Source organism: Zeus faber (genome assembly GCF_960531495.2).
Source record: "Zeus faber genome assembly, chromosome: 16".
Taxonomy (NCBI): domain Eukaryota; kingdom Metazoa; phylum Chordata; class Actinopteri; order Zeiformes; family Zeidae; genus Zeus; species Zeus faber.
In genome coordinates this window covers 8293160-8310789 of record NC_137202.1, presented here as the reverse complement: position 1 = coordinate 8310789, position 17630 = coordinate 8293160, and the positions used below count along the sequence as shown (strand labels likewise).

General features: G+C 44.1%; 1 protein-coding gene across 3 annotated transcripts in view; it reads left to right on the top strand.

Annotated features, from left to right (window-relative positions):
- The window catches only part of inpp5a (inositol polyphosphate-5-phosphatase A), a 166981-nt gene that overhangs the window by 146931 nt on the left and 2420 nt on the right, over positions 1-17630 (top strand). For 2 of the 3 annotated variants that reach the window (XM_080017236.1, XM_080017238.1), the window contains 3 exons: positions 12266-12377; positions 15112-15180; positions 17492-17528. In XM_080017236.1, the coding sequence (XP_079873362.1) occupies positions 12266-12377; positions 15112-15180; positions 17492-17528 (218 nt within the window). Of the gene's footprint in view, positions 1-12265; positions 12378-15111; positions 15181-17491; positions 17580-17630 lie in introns of all 3 variants that reach the window. The other variant, XM_080017237.1, reaches the window with a different exon arrangement.

Below are 17630 nucleotides of genomic sequence, written 5' to 3'. Positions count from 1 at the left end.
TCATTTTCATTCATTAATGAAATTGAGTAAAATAAAATACAGTGGTACCTCGACTTACGACTGCATCTACTTACGACTAATCCAAGATATGAGTAGCAATAGTCGCGAAAATTTGTATCGACTTGCGACCGACTGCTCCAAGATACGACCTCGGAAATTTGCAGTTTGCGTGTCAGCAGTCAGTCAGCAGTCAGTCAGCGGGTGACCTACATTGTGTGTGCATATAGTTCGTGGCTTATCAATATTTTTTCATATTTACTGTGTTTGTGCTGTGTATTTTGTTTATTTTCACCCTTCATGATGAGTCCTAAGAAGAAGGATGACGGGAAAAAGAAAAAGGCAATGATTCCCATTGAAACTAAGGAGGAAATCATAGAAAAATATGAGCGTGGATATGAGAAAAACTGCTTTGACATACGACTGTTTTAACATACGACCGTTCTTATAGAACGACCTACAGTCGTAAGTCGAGGTACCACTGTACATCTAAAATAAAAACATGTTTTTATTTGCTTTATTTCGAGGAAGGGGACACGCGATCACTCCCTCAGAGGGCACAGGGCTTTAATGCTTGATCAGAATGACAGATTAATAGATCCGGAACTTTTTATTTTTTGTGAATGAAAAAACATTGAGATCAGGGTTATTTTTGAGATTTCTTATGAACTAAACCCATTCGTCCTTTATTACTTTATACTTTTCACATGCTACATGTTATCAAATAACGAACAGTTTGTATGAACCGGACGTTATCGGTTGTGAAAACATTCACGACCCGCCTCTTTTATCTGATTGACTAAGCGACCATAATATGACATTGACGAGCGCCCATACTGTTTGGCTCTCGACCAAAAGTTAGAAGGCGAATCGCCCGGGAGAGTTAAGCAGTCATACAGATGAGATCAAGCGGCACGCTTCAAACGATTTTGTTGAGTGAATTCAGTCCGCACTCGGGCATGGAACCGAAATCTGCGTTGGGATTCGGTCTGGTAAATACCAGTCGAATAGGAACCGGTGTCATAGTGGTACCGGGTTTCCGTACCTAACCCAACGGGATGTTTAAAACATCCCGCGCATGATAATGTTTTGATTCAGAGTGTGCACGGAGAGAAGGGGCTATTCACAGACCGGTTCGTTGTGAGTGAGAGAGCTATACCCGGGCAATCAATGCGCTGCACTCATCTCTACAACAAAATAAGGTTTTACCCATTCTAAGTACTAAAAAAAATATATAGAAAATCAATATGTGGCAGTCAATGTTGATATTGTGGCGGGCCGCCACAAATAAATCAAAATATGGGAAACACTGAGTAACTCACATAGTTAACACAGATGTTGAGAAAAACAGTTGCAGTTTTGAATGTAATTCTGGCACTTGTAATGCGATCCAACCAAAGCGCACAATGTTATGGATTGCCACTTTAAGAGACCTCATCCCCTGGAATCAGGGGAATATCAGACATGGACAAAAATATGTCCTATCTCTGAACAACATCTGAGTAACTGTTTTCACCCTGCTGTTGTGTGTCTGAGTGTGTGTTTGTGTATTATATTTTGTTATGTGTGAGCTGATGTATGAATTTGGTTGGCTGCATTAATATTCTGCTACCGTGGGACATGGCGCTGGGGGGCTACGGGGGTCTTCTCTCCTCTCTCTCAAACAAATGCATTTGCAATTAGCCCATTCAGACGAGTGGGAGGGCAAACACTCTGCGTGTGTGGAAATATGTTTCGGTAGAAGCACGTTAATGGCGCTTGACCTTTGCCATTGGTTGTGACTTAATCAGCGCAGATAATTAAATGCTGTAATCAAACAATAATTACTTGATAAACTGCTCTCACGGCAGACGCAGGACGGCGGGGGACTGCGGACCGTGTGTGCATGCAAGTGTGTGCGACTGCCAGATATAGCTATCACAGTGTGTGTGTGTGTGTGTGTGTGTGTGTGTGTGTGTGTGTGTGTGTGTGTGTGTGTGTGTGTGTGTGTGTGTGTGTGTGTGTGTGTGTGTGTGTGTGTGTGTGTGTGTGTGTGTGTGTGTGTGTGTGTCCGCGCTTGTAAAGAGGAAGTTGGAGACCGAGCGATGGCGTGCGTGTCGAGGCTCTGCCAGCCCCGCCGTCTTGAACGACTGTATCTTAATCAGGGAGACCATTTACATCACTTTGCATAAGTGACAGCCAGATTTATTGTTCCTTTAACACCGGCTGACTTCTGCACCTACCCACATATAATACTGAATCATCTCTCCACGGGGAGGAATGAACCTTGCCGCCACGCTGCGCCACGGGCTACAAATGATTATCACACACTTGAGAAGATGATGAATCGAAGAAAAAGAGAAACCAAAGGGCAGCGTATGAAATCAAATTTGATCTACTCCTCTCGTCCTCTGAGCCACCTCGTTGTCAGCTGTGAATGGGTAGCAGCGGCCTAGTTAAACTTAAACAGCCCCCTCCTCCCACTCGCCACACACAGAATACACCCCTCCATCCATACTCATCCCCCTCCCCCTGTCAGGTCTGCCTTGTGCTCCGTGAGCAATCAAGCCCCTCAATGATTGTTCCCCATTAGATAGCCTCCTTTCGGACCAGCCCCCTCACCATCTGTGAGGTTATTACTCCCCCCACTCTCGTTCTCGTTCGCTCTCTCTCTGTCTGAGGACATCGGAACACAGCACCATCACACATCAAATGAGAGCACAGACATGCAAACAGACACAATAAAAGCTCCTTCTCCTTCAATCTATATATCTATCAGTACCAGTCACCAATATTTAATCTGCAAGTTAATTCGGCCTGTTTCCTCGCAGTGGAAAGGAGGCCTGTCACACAATCTAATGAGCTGCAACAAATATTGTATCAGACGAGATGGCGTTGATTAATCGATTGACTCATTGATTGATGCGTAGTCAACCTACCAAATGTTAAAAATGTTTACCGATCTTCCCAACCGCCATCGAACCTTTAGGCAGCAGCTGAAGCAGCCTCAGCTTGTGGCTTCCTTCTATGACTTTTGATAGAGCTGCTGGCATTTCTGGAGGTGTTTCAAGCTTGGGGAAGCAGGGTATCTCTTTGTCCAGCCACCACTTTTTTTTCCCAGCAGCACCATTCAAAGGAGGTGCTGCGGTACACACTGTCAATTCCCGTTGCTGACTTTCAAGAAGTCGTCGGTCAAAGTTGGCCGCGACATGTCTAAACACTCTGACCACTGTGGTGTGGAATTTGGCCGGTCTGTGTCACAGTTGGACTTGGAGCCAGTCGGGCGCCGTGCACCGATCGGCTGCAAGGACGACACATGCGTGCGCATGTGCATGCAGCTACGCATACACATGCACAGGATTCCATGTATGGTCAAGAGCTGTCTTTGCGTGGCATAACTTAAAGGCAGTGTATACAATGAGTACCAGTATAGTCATAGTCCAATCATTTTACTTGGACAGGCTCAATTCAAATGCAACATTGAGCTCTAGTGCATGAATTGGACAAGCGATTAGGTCATTATCTTTGAATATAGGGTTAGCAGTACAGCTATTTGACTGGAAATCAAGGTAGACCATGCTGTACATTAAGGCATTTTTGATCTGATATATAAAATAGCATTGCTCGGGTAATGCCTCCTAAAACGTACTAAGGGACCAAGTAACTTATTCAAGGAATTGATTGATTTAGGAAAAAGCTTTTAGTACTGCTTTTATCTGATTTCTCTGATCTGTAGGGGTATTTTTTGAGGGCGAGGGATCAATGCAAAAATTGAATCGGGACCCCCGGCCCGGGGAAGAAATGCACTGGACAATGTGGGAGCAGTGGATGAACATATTCCATCCCTAACATGGTTACTAGAAATGGGCTTTGAAGGAGGATGTTGAACGACTTGTGAGTTTACTGCAGGGGAAGGAGAGATGGAGGATGGTGGGTAGGAAAGGGAGGATGACAGGACAGGAAAAGGAAAAAAGCGGAGCCCAGAAGACCCCCACGCTTCGGTGTCTGCCAAGTCCCAGGCGAGGCGGGTATGAAGAGAGAAGTTTAGAGGAGAGGGTTTGCAGACACCATCTGGGCACTCACAAGAGGTCAGCTCACTAGCAGTGCAAACAATCTGTATCCATGTGTCTCACACACAAATTATCACAAATCCATAACCCGTGATTTGCATCATGTAGCTTGGAATCAAGGAATGAAAGGAGTACACATCTTACTTCCATGCCTTCCATTAGTTGTTCTCGCCCACTTTGTCTGTCTTTGCGGACTCTAGTTATGCATAGGGCGAAATGACCGTTTAAGGTCAGATGGCCAGGAACAGACTTAAAGATAAATGGCTCCATCCTCACCATTGAGTGTTTGACAATAAGTCGAAGGGAGCGGACCAAGTAGCTGATCAAGGTCTGGAAAATGACTTTGCTTCTCAGAACACCACTGATGTTGACAGTTTTATTCTTAAAAAAAGGGTGTTCAGTGGACAACTATTTCAAGTGCATCGTGATCTACCAAGAAGACAAAACGTAGTTTCTAAATGTCATTTTCTCAATTTCAATACAGTCACTCACAATTCTCCTGATTCCATAGCTTCCTTATCATCATTGATGTTAAGTTGATGCTGTTCATCAGATCAGTACAGCACTGCTAGTTTTCCTCCCTGACTGCTAAGAAACAGAAATCACAATCAGGGGGTCCAGCCGTGTGTGGTTGTGTGTGTGTGCACGTGTATTCCCTTAGTGCTACAGTGCATGAAGGAGGCCTCTTGTTCTGTGCACTGTGAACAGCCACCGTATACTAGAGTGGACGCGCGTGACTCCATTTGTGGAGGATACCACAGATGCACTTCAGCAACAAGGCTCGTTTAATGCAACTGAGACTCATTACTGTGGTGACCCTGTGTGCCTGTTGCTGGTCACAGGATGTAATGGCGATATGGGATGGATAGTTGAACAGGAACATTGTTCTACAGCCGTTGGAGTGTCCGTTATTCTAACTGCTTAAGGACCCTTGAAAGTGATGAGGGCCCCATAGTGGTTATAAAGGCAGCAGCCTGTGTTCTTGTAAGAGCATGCTGCTCCTCTCTTAAGATCCATAAGAGGATGACATTGTTAACAAAGAAAACATGCTTAGAAGGAATTAGCCTCCTGCAGAGCATGTTTTCTTTCTTAACAATGTCATCCTCTTATGGATACCTTGTGCGTCTGCCTCTTGAATAAAAAGGGCTAAAAAGGCTATAACTGCTCATCAAGAACACCTTGCAGACTCTCTTAAATAAGCTACCTTTGGCATTTCACTCTCGTATTTGAATTGTGCTGTGGCAATGTGGTGCCTGTGCGCTTCCCAAACCTGACAATCTTTGTGATCTTTTTATGTGTGTTTGTGTGCGTCTGTGAGTGCATGTGCGTCTTAGTATTTTGCCAAGCCTCCCCTGACAACTGCAAACAAACACACCCGCAGAGAAAGCATAATCACTTGAAGCCGCCGGTGTCTGATTTTTCAGCCAATCCCGGTGTGCTGGGAGCTGTTTCACAAAATCTCTCGCTGATTTTCAGGACCCTTGACCCCATGTCATTGATACTGTAGCTCTTATCTTTGGCTTCCTGTCCTGCCTCTACTCCCAAGTTTATATTGCCCTCATTTCTAAGCCATTCAATGACTCACTGTTTGGCCTGTCACTGCATTGTGCTGAAAGGTGATGGCGTGACCTGGAGATAGGAGAATGTGGGACAAGTTGGGGTGGAGGGCGTTGTTGGGACTGTATTTAATTCTAACAACCATGGCATTTATATTCATACTCAGCAATGTTTAAAGGGAGCCTATAATGCAAAACTAACTTTTTCAGTGCTTGTGCACATACATTTGGGTCTCTGATGGACCCACTAACACATACACACACTGTGAAAAAAGACAACCCAGTCAGTTTTTTGTGAGCTGTCTGTTTCAGAAAACATGTCCTAAAACGAGCCGTTCAGCTTTGCTGCCCTGATTGACGTCAGCGAGGGAGTCATTCGAATTAGAACCGCCGTCCATCTGACTAACTCCGCCCACAGCTGGAGCGTGACCAGACCCGCAAGCCTTAGAAGCTAATAGCTAAGCATGGGAACTGCTCAGTTGTTGGCTTACAGACCAGTACAAATATTTTAAAGGAAAGAAAAATTAATACTAACCAAGTCTGACAAAACTGCAGACGATGGAAATGTTAGTATTTGACATGCGTTTCTTTCTGTGTGTGTGTGTGTCCACGGTAGATTGACTGTACTGTAAGCTGCGGCACGCAATCCGCTCTGCGTTTCTCCAAACACCGTAGATGTATTTATTTACATTTACGTAATTGAATGAAACAAAATATACCTGAAGCCCCGCAGTATCCCGGGGTGCTCCGAGCGCCCAGCGCTCCAGACACCGTAGCGAAAGTCGGAACAAACTTTTCAATTATTTCTTGTAGATCTAATATGAGTGAAGATTCGGCAACTGGATTGCTTATTTCTCGCCTCCAATAAGGTGAATTCAGTGAAAGTTTACAGACTAAATTCAACGGAAGCTCAAACCCCATGGGCTCGCAGAGCTCATGCCTCGGGAGGGTGGCTCCTCCCACTTAAACAGAGCGTCAGGATCACAATGGATTTAGAGGCATGTTAGAATGGCTAGAATACATAATCTGAGTGGTATTTTCAGCTGGGGACTTCAGAGACCTATGTAAACCTACACCTTGTGTAAAAAGGAGCATAATAGGTCATTTTTAACAACAGTGTGTTGTTTGCTCAGGACTTAGGACTTTGCAACACGCCATGCTTCCATACGATGATAGAGTGCAGTGGTGGGTCTCGATACAAAACCTCTCGTGGTAAACATATATTCACTTCTTCAAAAATTGTTTATGTCGAAACGCCTTTTACAGCTGCGACGTGTGGCTGTAATGACCTCATATCTCGAACGTCCCATAAGTCACAGCATCATATCGCTGTTGTTGGGTCAAATTTATTGAAATTTAAGCTAATCTTATCTGCTCACCACTTCCCACACTCAATCTTAAAGCTAAAACTAAAGCAACTAAAAATAACTCATTGTTTTTAACAGTGCACAACAGCACTGTGGATTACTTTATTATTCATTTTGTGAATATATATTAGAGAGGATTACATTTTCCTCAGTCGTGGATCCTGAGGCGAGGCCAGTTGGGAACCATTGGTGTTGTGATGATCCTCGGATGGCCTCGCCATCTGGTGGGGTGAGGCCGGGTGACGCATTGTGTGGCAGCACCTATGCGTTCGCCTCTCCAGTTTCTAGCCTGGAAACAAACAGCCTCGAGCACCACCTCCACCAGTCCTGCCTGCTGACACTGGCTGGAACACATGTGAGCAATGTGTCATCGGCCAAGTCAAACATTAAACCCCAAACCAGGCATGAATGAAGGAGCTCTCAGTGGGCGCCAAGGAAAAGTTTGATATGCGATTGTCCACACATGTATCAGCGACACAGGCACAAGGGAAGCGGGAAGACACCCATCGTGATGCATTTCAAAATCATCTCTACAATGAAAGTCAATGTTTAGTGAAGTGTTTTAGAACGATGATGTGATGATGAAATCTTACTGTCTTTCTTTCTTACTTTCTTATTACCACTGTCTGGCCAACACCTATACGCTCTTGTTCCCTCTGCCTCCTTTGAGTGGACTATAAAGGCGTCAAGAGTGTTGGCCTCCCTTCTATTGGTTCATAAATTTGTTTTCGTTCCTTATTATTTTACAGCATGTTGTAACTATTTCTAGAGAAGTGCTGTGCAAATACAGAGGGAAGTAGTTCATCGCTGGCACTTGGGTTCGGGGGTAAGGGGTGTGTGTGTGTGTGTGTGTGTGTGTGTGTGTGTGTGTGTGTGTGTGTGTGTGTGTGTGTGTGTGTGTGTGTGTGTGTGTGTGTGTGTGTGTGTGTGTGTGTGTGTGTCCAGAGCACAGCTCCCAAGCAGGTGGACAATTGTTGCTTTATCAGCCTGGCCCATTAATTAGTGTAATTAGTCTTGCTGTGGGCAATAAGAGCTTGATAGGAGCTGACGGCCTTCAGCCCGCACACCCACTCAGCCCGTTTACCTTCCACGATAAGTTTGTGAGCCAGCTAATCGGACACATTAATCACTTTGGCCCCAGCGTGCCACCCGACTGTTTGCTTTTGCATTAAGAGCCGTTATCTGCATCAGAGCCAATGAAGGGTGTGGTAAAACACAGAGGCCAACAACCTCCTAGCTGCCCACACATAGATACAGGATAGGCCTTTAATAGCCATTGTTGAGGGATGTTAATCACTTCTACAATGGCGGGTCTGTCATTAAAAATGACTGAGCGATAGGGGAAGTTTCTCCATCATGGCTTCAGTTCATTGTCTGTCTGAGGCGAAGAGGAAATTTCAGTTAGTCTTTTTTTTTTTTCTCCACTATCATATCTCCTTATCTTTAAACTGACCATAGCCTTTAAGTCAATAAATCATTTTCGAGTCTGGGTTCCAATCTATTGATTGCACATATCCTTCTTTGAAGGACCAAGTTGAATTTGAGTTGAGCTCACATTTTTTGACCTTTTATATTGTTTCTGTTTTTGGGTTTCTATTAGATTTTTTTTTTTTTTTTTTTTTTAGAATATGTTGCAAGACCTACCTTCAAGTGATCTCCTGCTATGTCCTTTGTCAAAATAACTTAATTTTGCGGAATTTTGTATTTATTAAGTCGGAAGCCCCATTGTTTTAACAAATACAATATATAATTAAGTTAAGCTCCTTTCTCACATGGAATCCGTAACATTATTGGGTAAAAAATATCAGGCAAAGGCAGTAGGTAGTCATTCACATATTGGCCTCCTTTACGGAGATGTTCTGTGTGGAGTCTGTTCCCACATTAAATGGCTGTGACAGATACAGTTCGTAATGGGTTAGGGTTAATACATTATGTCCAGTGTAGATGCGATCATGTGGACAATCTGTCGGCAAAGGACTTACAATCTGAATGGGTTGGTTTTTTTTTCCTGGCTCTCAGAGACCATCCCTTCGATTTCCACCTCCTTATCTCCGTGCCCCTCTAGCACGGACTCGGTTCCCTCCGCTGAGGGAGCTGGGACCTAGCCCCCGTCGCCGGACGCATTAACCCTAACCCAATGTTACTACACTCTCTGGAGTAACTTTCTCCACCCGTTTTACCTCTCCCTGTCCGCTTGTTCCATCGCACCCCTAACTGTGAAAGGGTTAGGGTTAGGGTTCTGAGTGGCATCTTTAAGAAGAAAAGGAATACAATTTAAAAGTATGAAGACCTGTCTCCGCAGAGACTTGACATGTTTCAGTTTCTCATCTTTGCAGCTGAGCGCCACGGTTTGGATTAGACTTGCCATTTTTCTGAATGTTGTTTTTTTTTGTTTTGTTTTTTCTGTGGGGGGGGATTTGAAAAATTTGTGCTTTGCCGGTATTCGGATTTGGCTCCAACCCTACTGTACATTCTTGTCCCGGCAATGTTACTGCTTCCATTCACACACACTTCCCTTCACAGCCCTACCGGTATTTTCCCGGAAATTATACTAGGTCAAGAGTGGGGAGATTTACGGAACGACTTTTACGGAACATCGACTCCAGCTCCTTTTCCCTCATTACGCCAATACAGAACATTGCCAGTGGATTTACGGCTTTGATTCAATGTGGGAAAGAGGCTGAAGTTTGGCGAACATACTGTACATTTAATCATGGTTATCAGCAGGCCCAGGAGAAGAAAGAGAAGGAAGACTTGGGTATTTTTTGCCTTATTTATTGATCACTGGGAGACAAATTGTCAACAAAATTATTTCACTATTGAGAGAACAACTTCCGCCGACTGCCGCGCATCAGGGCAATCACGCTCGCCGAACAATGTAGTCTTGATTGCGCCATTGTATTACATATTGCAATGGCAGCAAGTCTCTCAGTACTGGAGAAATTTGAAAGTTTCCGATGCCTTTCACTTGGGAGTAACTCCCAATGGTCGAAAAATTAGGTATTGATAAAAATGTATTTGTCTTCCTTTAAGGTTGGTTTATCACAAAATTGTTAGAATTCTGAGCTTAGATCAGCAAAATGGTCGGGAATAATGTGAAGCTGGGGCTAACACTCAATTTGACAGTGGTATGGTCCTTTTTAAGAAGGCCAGGAGCTCTGGAAGCGCCCCCTGCCAGTGGGTGCCGGGCCACCCTGAAGACACTGCTGCTCCATCAGCCCTTTGAAGCTCATTTCCACCCCTCTCTTCTCTCTCTTCTCACTCTCTGTGTCTGTCTGATCCCTCTTTATCCCCTCTCTTCTGCCTCTGTCTCTCTATCTCTGATTCACTCATCCTATTCTCCATCCTCCCTTTTATCCTGGGATCACTTCTTCAGCTTTTTGATTTGCATACCCCCACTCCTCCTCCGGCATTTCCCCAATGCTTTGAGTGGCATTAATGCTAATTGGAGGCAGGGCACCTCTCTAAGTAGCTCTCAGCAGGTCTGTTTGTACACCTGGTGGGGGGGCTCCTTCTCTCTCTCTCTCTCTTTCTCTCTCTCTCCCTCTCGCTCGCTCTATCGCTGTGTGTGCGCGTGCGTCGTTCTACCAATCGTGCACCGCCAGTCCCCCCCCATCGTGCACCACCAGCCCCCACCCCTTTCTGTCTTTTTCTGTGGATCTACTGAGTGTGCGGTTGCCATGACACAGTGGTAGCATCCCCTTCTCCAACAGTTTTCCCAGTATATTGATGTGAGGTATCACTGTTTACCAGCGCTGTTTGACTAGTTGAGCTCCTGTTGGTGACACACAGGCACATGCAGAAAGGTTCCTTTTCCCGCGTGCATGTTCTTTTCTTTGTGTTTTCGGTGCTGTGTACGCTTGTGTGAAAGTAAGCAATTTGTGTACATCTGACAGTGTGTCCTAAGTGGATGGCAATAAGGAATCAGAGGGTGCCTGTGGTTGACCTTCCGGTAAACTAACCTGTGCGTCCAACCCATTTCAACCCAACTTATGATACGGGGTAGTGATAACTGGACAGTCAAATCAACACTTGTTTATTTTTTGTGTCGTAAGCCGCCATTACACCGAATGCAACAAACAACATAGCGTCGATTTCTGTATCCGACCATAATACGAATTTGCAATGCGAAATCCAGACACATCTACTGCGACAGCTGCCAGAGTCAGGGTTCCAAACTCAGTGTGAAGGCGGCTTGAGTTTATTAATACGTTTAATCTGCATTGAGGTAGACACACACACACACACCGAAAGCGATCGACTGATTACCAAATGCACTCGTACAAAGTCAAATAAAGCAATCAAGACTTGGCAACTGTGATGAATAGAAGGTAGATTTTTCTGTGTTTATTTTGTCATTAGGATATCACCATCACCCGTGAAACAGGCTCGCCTTGCTGAGCCACCGTTAGTTGTGTGGCACTGGAGGAGCAAATTGAATTGGCATTACAGCGGGTAAGCCCCACTCTCATATCCTGATGAGCGCCGACAAACAAATTGGATTGGTGGCGTGCGAATCCGACGCAGTTTGATGAGCCTCAAAGGACAAATTGAATTCTCAACAACGTAGATCTGCGTCGGCTGGATGACTCCCAGTGGCTCCGCGAGCCCGGCTGCCGCGCCGAGGCGCTCGCTTGGGCCCTGCTGTTCCCGGATCGCATCTCTCCCTGGCCGCTCGCCGCCGTACCTAATCTCTTTTTGATAACCGTGCGGGGATGTAGGGGTGTATGTGGGGAAAGCGAGCGCCCCCCTCCCCGCCCCTTCACCTCGCTTCTCCGTACATCGCTCTCGCTGCTTCCTCGCTTTGTCTCTGGCTCGCTGTGCTCACACAGAAGCAGGCAAACAGCAGCACAGCCTGTACAGTTGGCAGAGAAGGATTGCTCTGATTGAGCCATCCATGTGTGTTGATTCAGGAGATTACTCAGATGATTGGTTATACTAATGGACCTGCTGTTTATCTCAGAGCCCACTTCCTCCTCTCAAAGTTTATTTTATATATATATATTGTTTTATATTATATTTATTTATATATTTATCTTTCTTTTTTTTCCACTAGTGCCTTTTATTATAGCTCAAATGTTATCTTTGATCAAATTTTATCTCTCTGTAACTTCGGAAGTTCATTACTATTGTAACTATCAAATTCTAGTATCTAATTTGAGTATTATACATAGTAAGAATACACTAGTTTGTATTCTTTCACAAAAGGAAATCCTCTTTCGCAGTGACAGAGGATTTGCTCTGTATCAAATTAAACTGTTGGGCTGACGTGCCTTGTTGCTGTGTTGTCTTTCAGTTATCCCTACAGTGAGGACAGCAGTCAGGGCAAGCAGTACATGACCACCAGATGCCCTGCGTGGTGTGACCGTATCCTGATGTCCGCCTCCGCCAGAGACCTGGTTTTAAAGGTGAGCAAGTTACCATTATGAAACACTAACAAAGTTGCTGCTTAGCGTGTGGATAATACTCTTTGTTTTACGCTGGGGGAAGATAGGCGTGAGGGTGGACCCTTACAGACAAACTATTCTCAGTGTGCGCCTGGAAAGCTCTGAGACATGAACTCTGGAGCCGTATGAACAGACTTGACTTTCAGTTGATGTGGAAAAATACAGTCAGCTATCACAAAAACCTGCAGCTAAGCTACCTCAGAGCTGCTAATATCATTTCACAGGGACAGTTTAGAGTTACATCCAAAGATCACTGCAGGAGAATTCTCTTGTTGAGCAGGTCTTTACTGTTGTGTGTTCCTGTTTTGTACTTGAAATAAAACATCCTTCCCTCTATCTGTTCCAATCCACTCATCCTTGATCAGCACTCAATACTTCCACTTTCTCCTCCTCCTCCTCACTGCCGTGGGCTCACAGCTGGAGGGAGGAGGCGCTTGTCTGATTATTCATCTGGAGTGCTAAGCCACAGGTCCACACAGACAGTATACTGTACTCACAGAGTTCCAGTGGGGGCCCCCTCTCTCAACACTGGGAGCCTCCTCTGCCCCGGCACTGTAAAATCCAAATCCAATCCAACCAATCTGCCAAAAATCTCTTATCTTGGCGCCGATAGAATTCCTTGATTGTTTGCGGGGTGGATCAGAGATCTGTTTCGCACCCTTGCAAAGCAGATCTCTGATCCACCCGATGCTCAGGAAGTTTGTATTCCTTTGTCGCGCACAAAGGAGCAATCCCTCCCTGCTCTCTCCATCTCGGAAGCTCGAGCGTTGCAGCTTTGCAGGCACACAGCAAACAACGATGTCTCTGTGAACTGAATTGCACCGGGTAATAAGAAGTAATCGAATGAATGAGAGTCATTTAAAATTGAGGACAACCGGCGGTATCATATTTCTTCTATTATTCATATTAGCTTGTCAGAATAACTAAGAAAAAAAGAAAGAGACTGACTCTAACCCCCCCCCCCCCCCCCCCCCACACACACACACACACACACACACACACACACACACACACACACACACACACACACACACACAGCCGGGTCATTGTTTGCTTTCTCCTCTCCAGCTCTGGCTAATTGCTTGTAATGTGATTAGAGTGTTGGAGCGTTCGCAGATCATCGCTGATTCACCGAGCTCACACCCTCCGTCTTCCAGCGTTACAGATTATGGAGACACGGGGCTCAGTAAACAGCCTCGGCGTGCGGAGCCATCTATCATGTCACACTCTGTTAACTCGCCATCGTGTTATTTTCTGCTTGCCGAGCCCTAACACGGCAAAAGGGTGCCCGCTGGCTGCGCCGGGGCCCCGGGAAGCGGTTGCTAATTAATGTTTAGCAGAGCGAGCACCGCGGGGCCCGATGGTCATTTGTTTATCTGTCTAAAGATTATGCCCCCCCCCCCCCCCCCCCCCCCCCCACCAAGGGAAAAAAATAAATAAAAATAAAAAAACCTCCACCGTTTGATGCTGCCTTTTGTAAATGATCAAGTGTACGTTTGATGAATGCATCTCCGAGGCGACGGGCCCCCCACGCCAAGACGGATGGAGGGAACGCGGGTTGAAAGGATAGAAAGAGAGGAGGCAGGGGAAAGGTAGAGCAGTGCGACGGCGCCCGCTGACCCTCCTCTGCCGCACGGCCGCATCCTGAAGTTAATTTGGGTTTTTCACTGTATCGTTCCTTTCTCGGGCTCTCGGCGTGTTTCGTGTCACGGCCGAGAGCTCGGTGTGTGTGTGTGTGTGTGTGCGTGTGCACACAGAGTGTGTGTGTGTGTGTCTGTACAGAGGGTCCGCCGGCTTTTTAAAAAGTCTTTAGTTCAACCAGAGGAGTGTGATTTATTCTCCACTCTCGAAAATTCATGTTTCTGTAGGTAACGGCTCGTGTGTGTGTCTGTCCGCTTTGTAAATTGCTACACGGCTTCCTTTCTGTTCACTGCACTCCGCACACCTTCCAAAGCGAGAGACAAGAAAGAGACGTCGCCTTCAGGTGGATTCAGTTCAGCAAACGTGTCCGGAACTTCATGAATCGGATTTGATGATTGGATCAGATTGTCCGAAATATAAGAAAACTTTTTTTAACAGCAAAACATTTTGTTGTTCAGGGTTTATTTAGGTTTTTTCCAGGGCAAATCCAGATCTCATCTGTCATATTCTTTGCTCATTGTGGGTCACCCACTACTCTTTTCCTATATTTTGAAAAATATAGGAAAAGACACAACGTTGAAAAGAAAATAATTGAATGCTTTAATTTGCTAATGTCCTTTATAATTTCCTCTATATTTCTTTATTTTTTGCTCCTAATTTCATAATATATGTGATTCAGACGGAATATATATTAATTCTAGAAGACCTTTATGGAACAATATGATATATAATAATATATGATTATTAATCTTAATCGATAAGTTGATCTTAACAATGTTTTAGCATTGTTTTTTATTTTTTATATAACTTGTCATTTTGTGTATAAAATGACTAGGGTGGCCCTCGGTCCTTTAATAAAACAAAAAAAAGTTTGTGAGACGCAAGTCTCATAGAGCACAGTGATTATGTGTAAAAATCGTACATTGTTTTTATTTACCCGCCAACAAACATTTGTTTTTTCTAAATGATGAGCGACGCGACGCTTTCCTTGTTGCTGAGGTTTCAACTTTTCCTCTCTCTCTCTCTCTCTCCCTCCCTCTCTCCCTCCCCGCAGCCTGAAAATGAAGACAAATCGATAGTCTACGACAACATCGGGCCAAACGTCTGCATGGGGGACCACAAGGTACCGATCGACTTTTTCTGTCCTTGTGTTTGGGTGAATTTGTGGTCAAGAAAACTCAACTTTTAATCCATTTATCTGTTTGAAAAACAGGGCAAAATAATGTAATTATAATATAATTTTCTCTATATTAACCCCAACTCTGACCATAACCTAACCCATTTAAATTTAAGAGGGATAAAATGCACGTCATTTTGCTGCGTTCTATATTGAATATCTTTTCATGAGTATTAAAAGATAAAACTCTTAATGGAGGACAACAGAGAATTGGCTATTACATTATATATTTGTTGTGGAGTTAAGCATTCACTCGTAGTCACATTTGTCGCATTGAATGAATTCTACGAATCTGCAAAGTAAGAAAAAATCAGAAAACAAAAACAAAGATGACGTTTTTTTTGATTGAACAAATCTGATAGTCCACACCGTACCACTGGGTTACAAATAATTAGAATATGATACCGTTTTTTGTGTGTTTTTTTGAGTATGTGACTTTTTTTTTTAAATTTATTTTATTTATTTTTTTAATTTGATTAAAATAAAGAGTTTTATAAGAAAGGGAGTGAGAAACGAAGGAAGTCATTAAATACCCTTCAGTATGTACACATCTACATCGTACACACAAGGAAACTACAGTACACATCTATCGTGGTGAGTTTATTTGTTTGGTTTGGGGTTTTTTTTTTTTTTTTTTGTTTTTTTTTTTTTATCAATAATGTTTTACTGATTTGCTCATCAACAAACATCATTAACAAGATAACAGTGAACATGAGTTCACTCCCTACAACAAGGTGGGAAGCTTTTACTTTATCAAGGAAATTGGCTTTCGTTCCTCAGAGACATGTCGCATACAACCATGGGTCAAGAGTTAGAAAACAAAAAAATAAATTAACTGATAATTAACATTTATTTTATACACCTTTTTATAGTGATCACATCTGTCCAGGTTAAATTGGTCACTATTAGCGTATATATGTATTTTATTTTTCTTTATTTCTCGTGCAAATTACCATCTAATGGTATCAAAGGCTCTCCGGAGCCTGAAACGGGATTTTTTTTTTGTTTTGTTCGGTTAGGAAACAGAGGAAGATAAATACATCTAAAATCAAAACACTGTTTTTATTAGTTGTTTTGTTTTTGGGTTTTTTTTTTTGGAGAAAAGGGATACGGGGGCGCGAAAGCGGAGATTCCGATCTCCTTTATACATTTACGCCACTGCTCTACACCTGCCTGTTTTACGAATTAACCGTCTTGAATAAATTCTAAACTTAAAGTAATTGTGGGACAGGAATTTAAGGGTTTAATGAAAATGTAAAATAATCAGGAAATCCTTGGGGGGGCTATAGCACTGGTGGAGCGTAGCCACTGTAGACAGGTTACCACAAGGCAAAGTATCATTGGAGTTAATTTAAAAAAGATATATTTGAATAACCATAGTTAAAAAAAAAAAATCCATTTTCATGTATGAAAGGACCCAAAATTAACTCTGTAAACTGACTACTTGATTACTATAAGCATATTATTTAAACAGCTTTTTCTAGAAATGATTCTGTCCCAGGCTTTTTGATCATTATCAGCGTTTTCCACTGTTCAATACAGTAAAAGGTTATTTTGCAGTTAGTTGTATTGTTTGAAGAGTGACATTAACACACTGTTCCCACTGAGCATCACCACTCGGTCTCCCCAGCCTCCGGAGCCCTCCGCGGGGCCGGGGGTCTGAGGGCCCGGCAGAGGCCGAGCGGGGGCCGACCGGGCCCGGCGGCTCTTTCATGTTGGCCATGTTGTGCCGCAGACACTGGTGTGTGTGTGCGATGTGACCCGGCCGCACCGCAGCGCAAACCACACGTCGCTGCTAAAATCCCACTTGGCCATGTCCAAAGAAACGTCCCGTGTAGTTAGCACGCTGCGGGGAAAATGTCCGCCCCTGGTGTGTGAGTTTAACCTGTTTAACCTGTCGCTCTCTTTCTGTCTCTCGCTCTCTCTCTCTCTCGCTCTCTCTCTCCCTCTCTCTCTCTCTCTCCTCTCCCCCTCTTTCTGTCCCTCTCGATTGCTCTCTCCATCTCTCCCCCGCTGTTTCTCTCTCTCTCTTCCTCTTTCTGTCCCTCGCTCTGTATCTCCGTTCTCCCTCTCTCTGTCTCCCTAACTCTCGCTCTCGCTGATATTATTTGAAAATAAATGTGATGGACATTGTTTTTTCAGTTTCTATTTGAAGGGCGTGCTAATGTTCATTAATTGTTATTAACATGCAAAATAAAGTTGAATAAAGTCATTTTTCAAATTCTCTCTCTCTCTCTCTCTCTCTCCCCCCCGCCAGCCGGTTTTCCTGTCCTTCCGAATAACAGCGGGGGCAGGTAAACCTAATGCAAATAAGCACAAGTGTTGTGTGGTGCAGTGATGTCGTGGTAAATATTAATTTATTTTTTCTTTTATTACTCTTCTTCCTCTTCTTACCA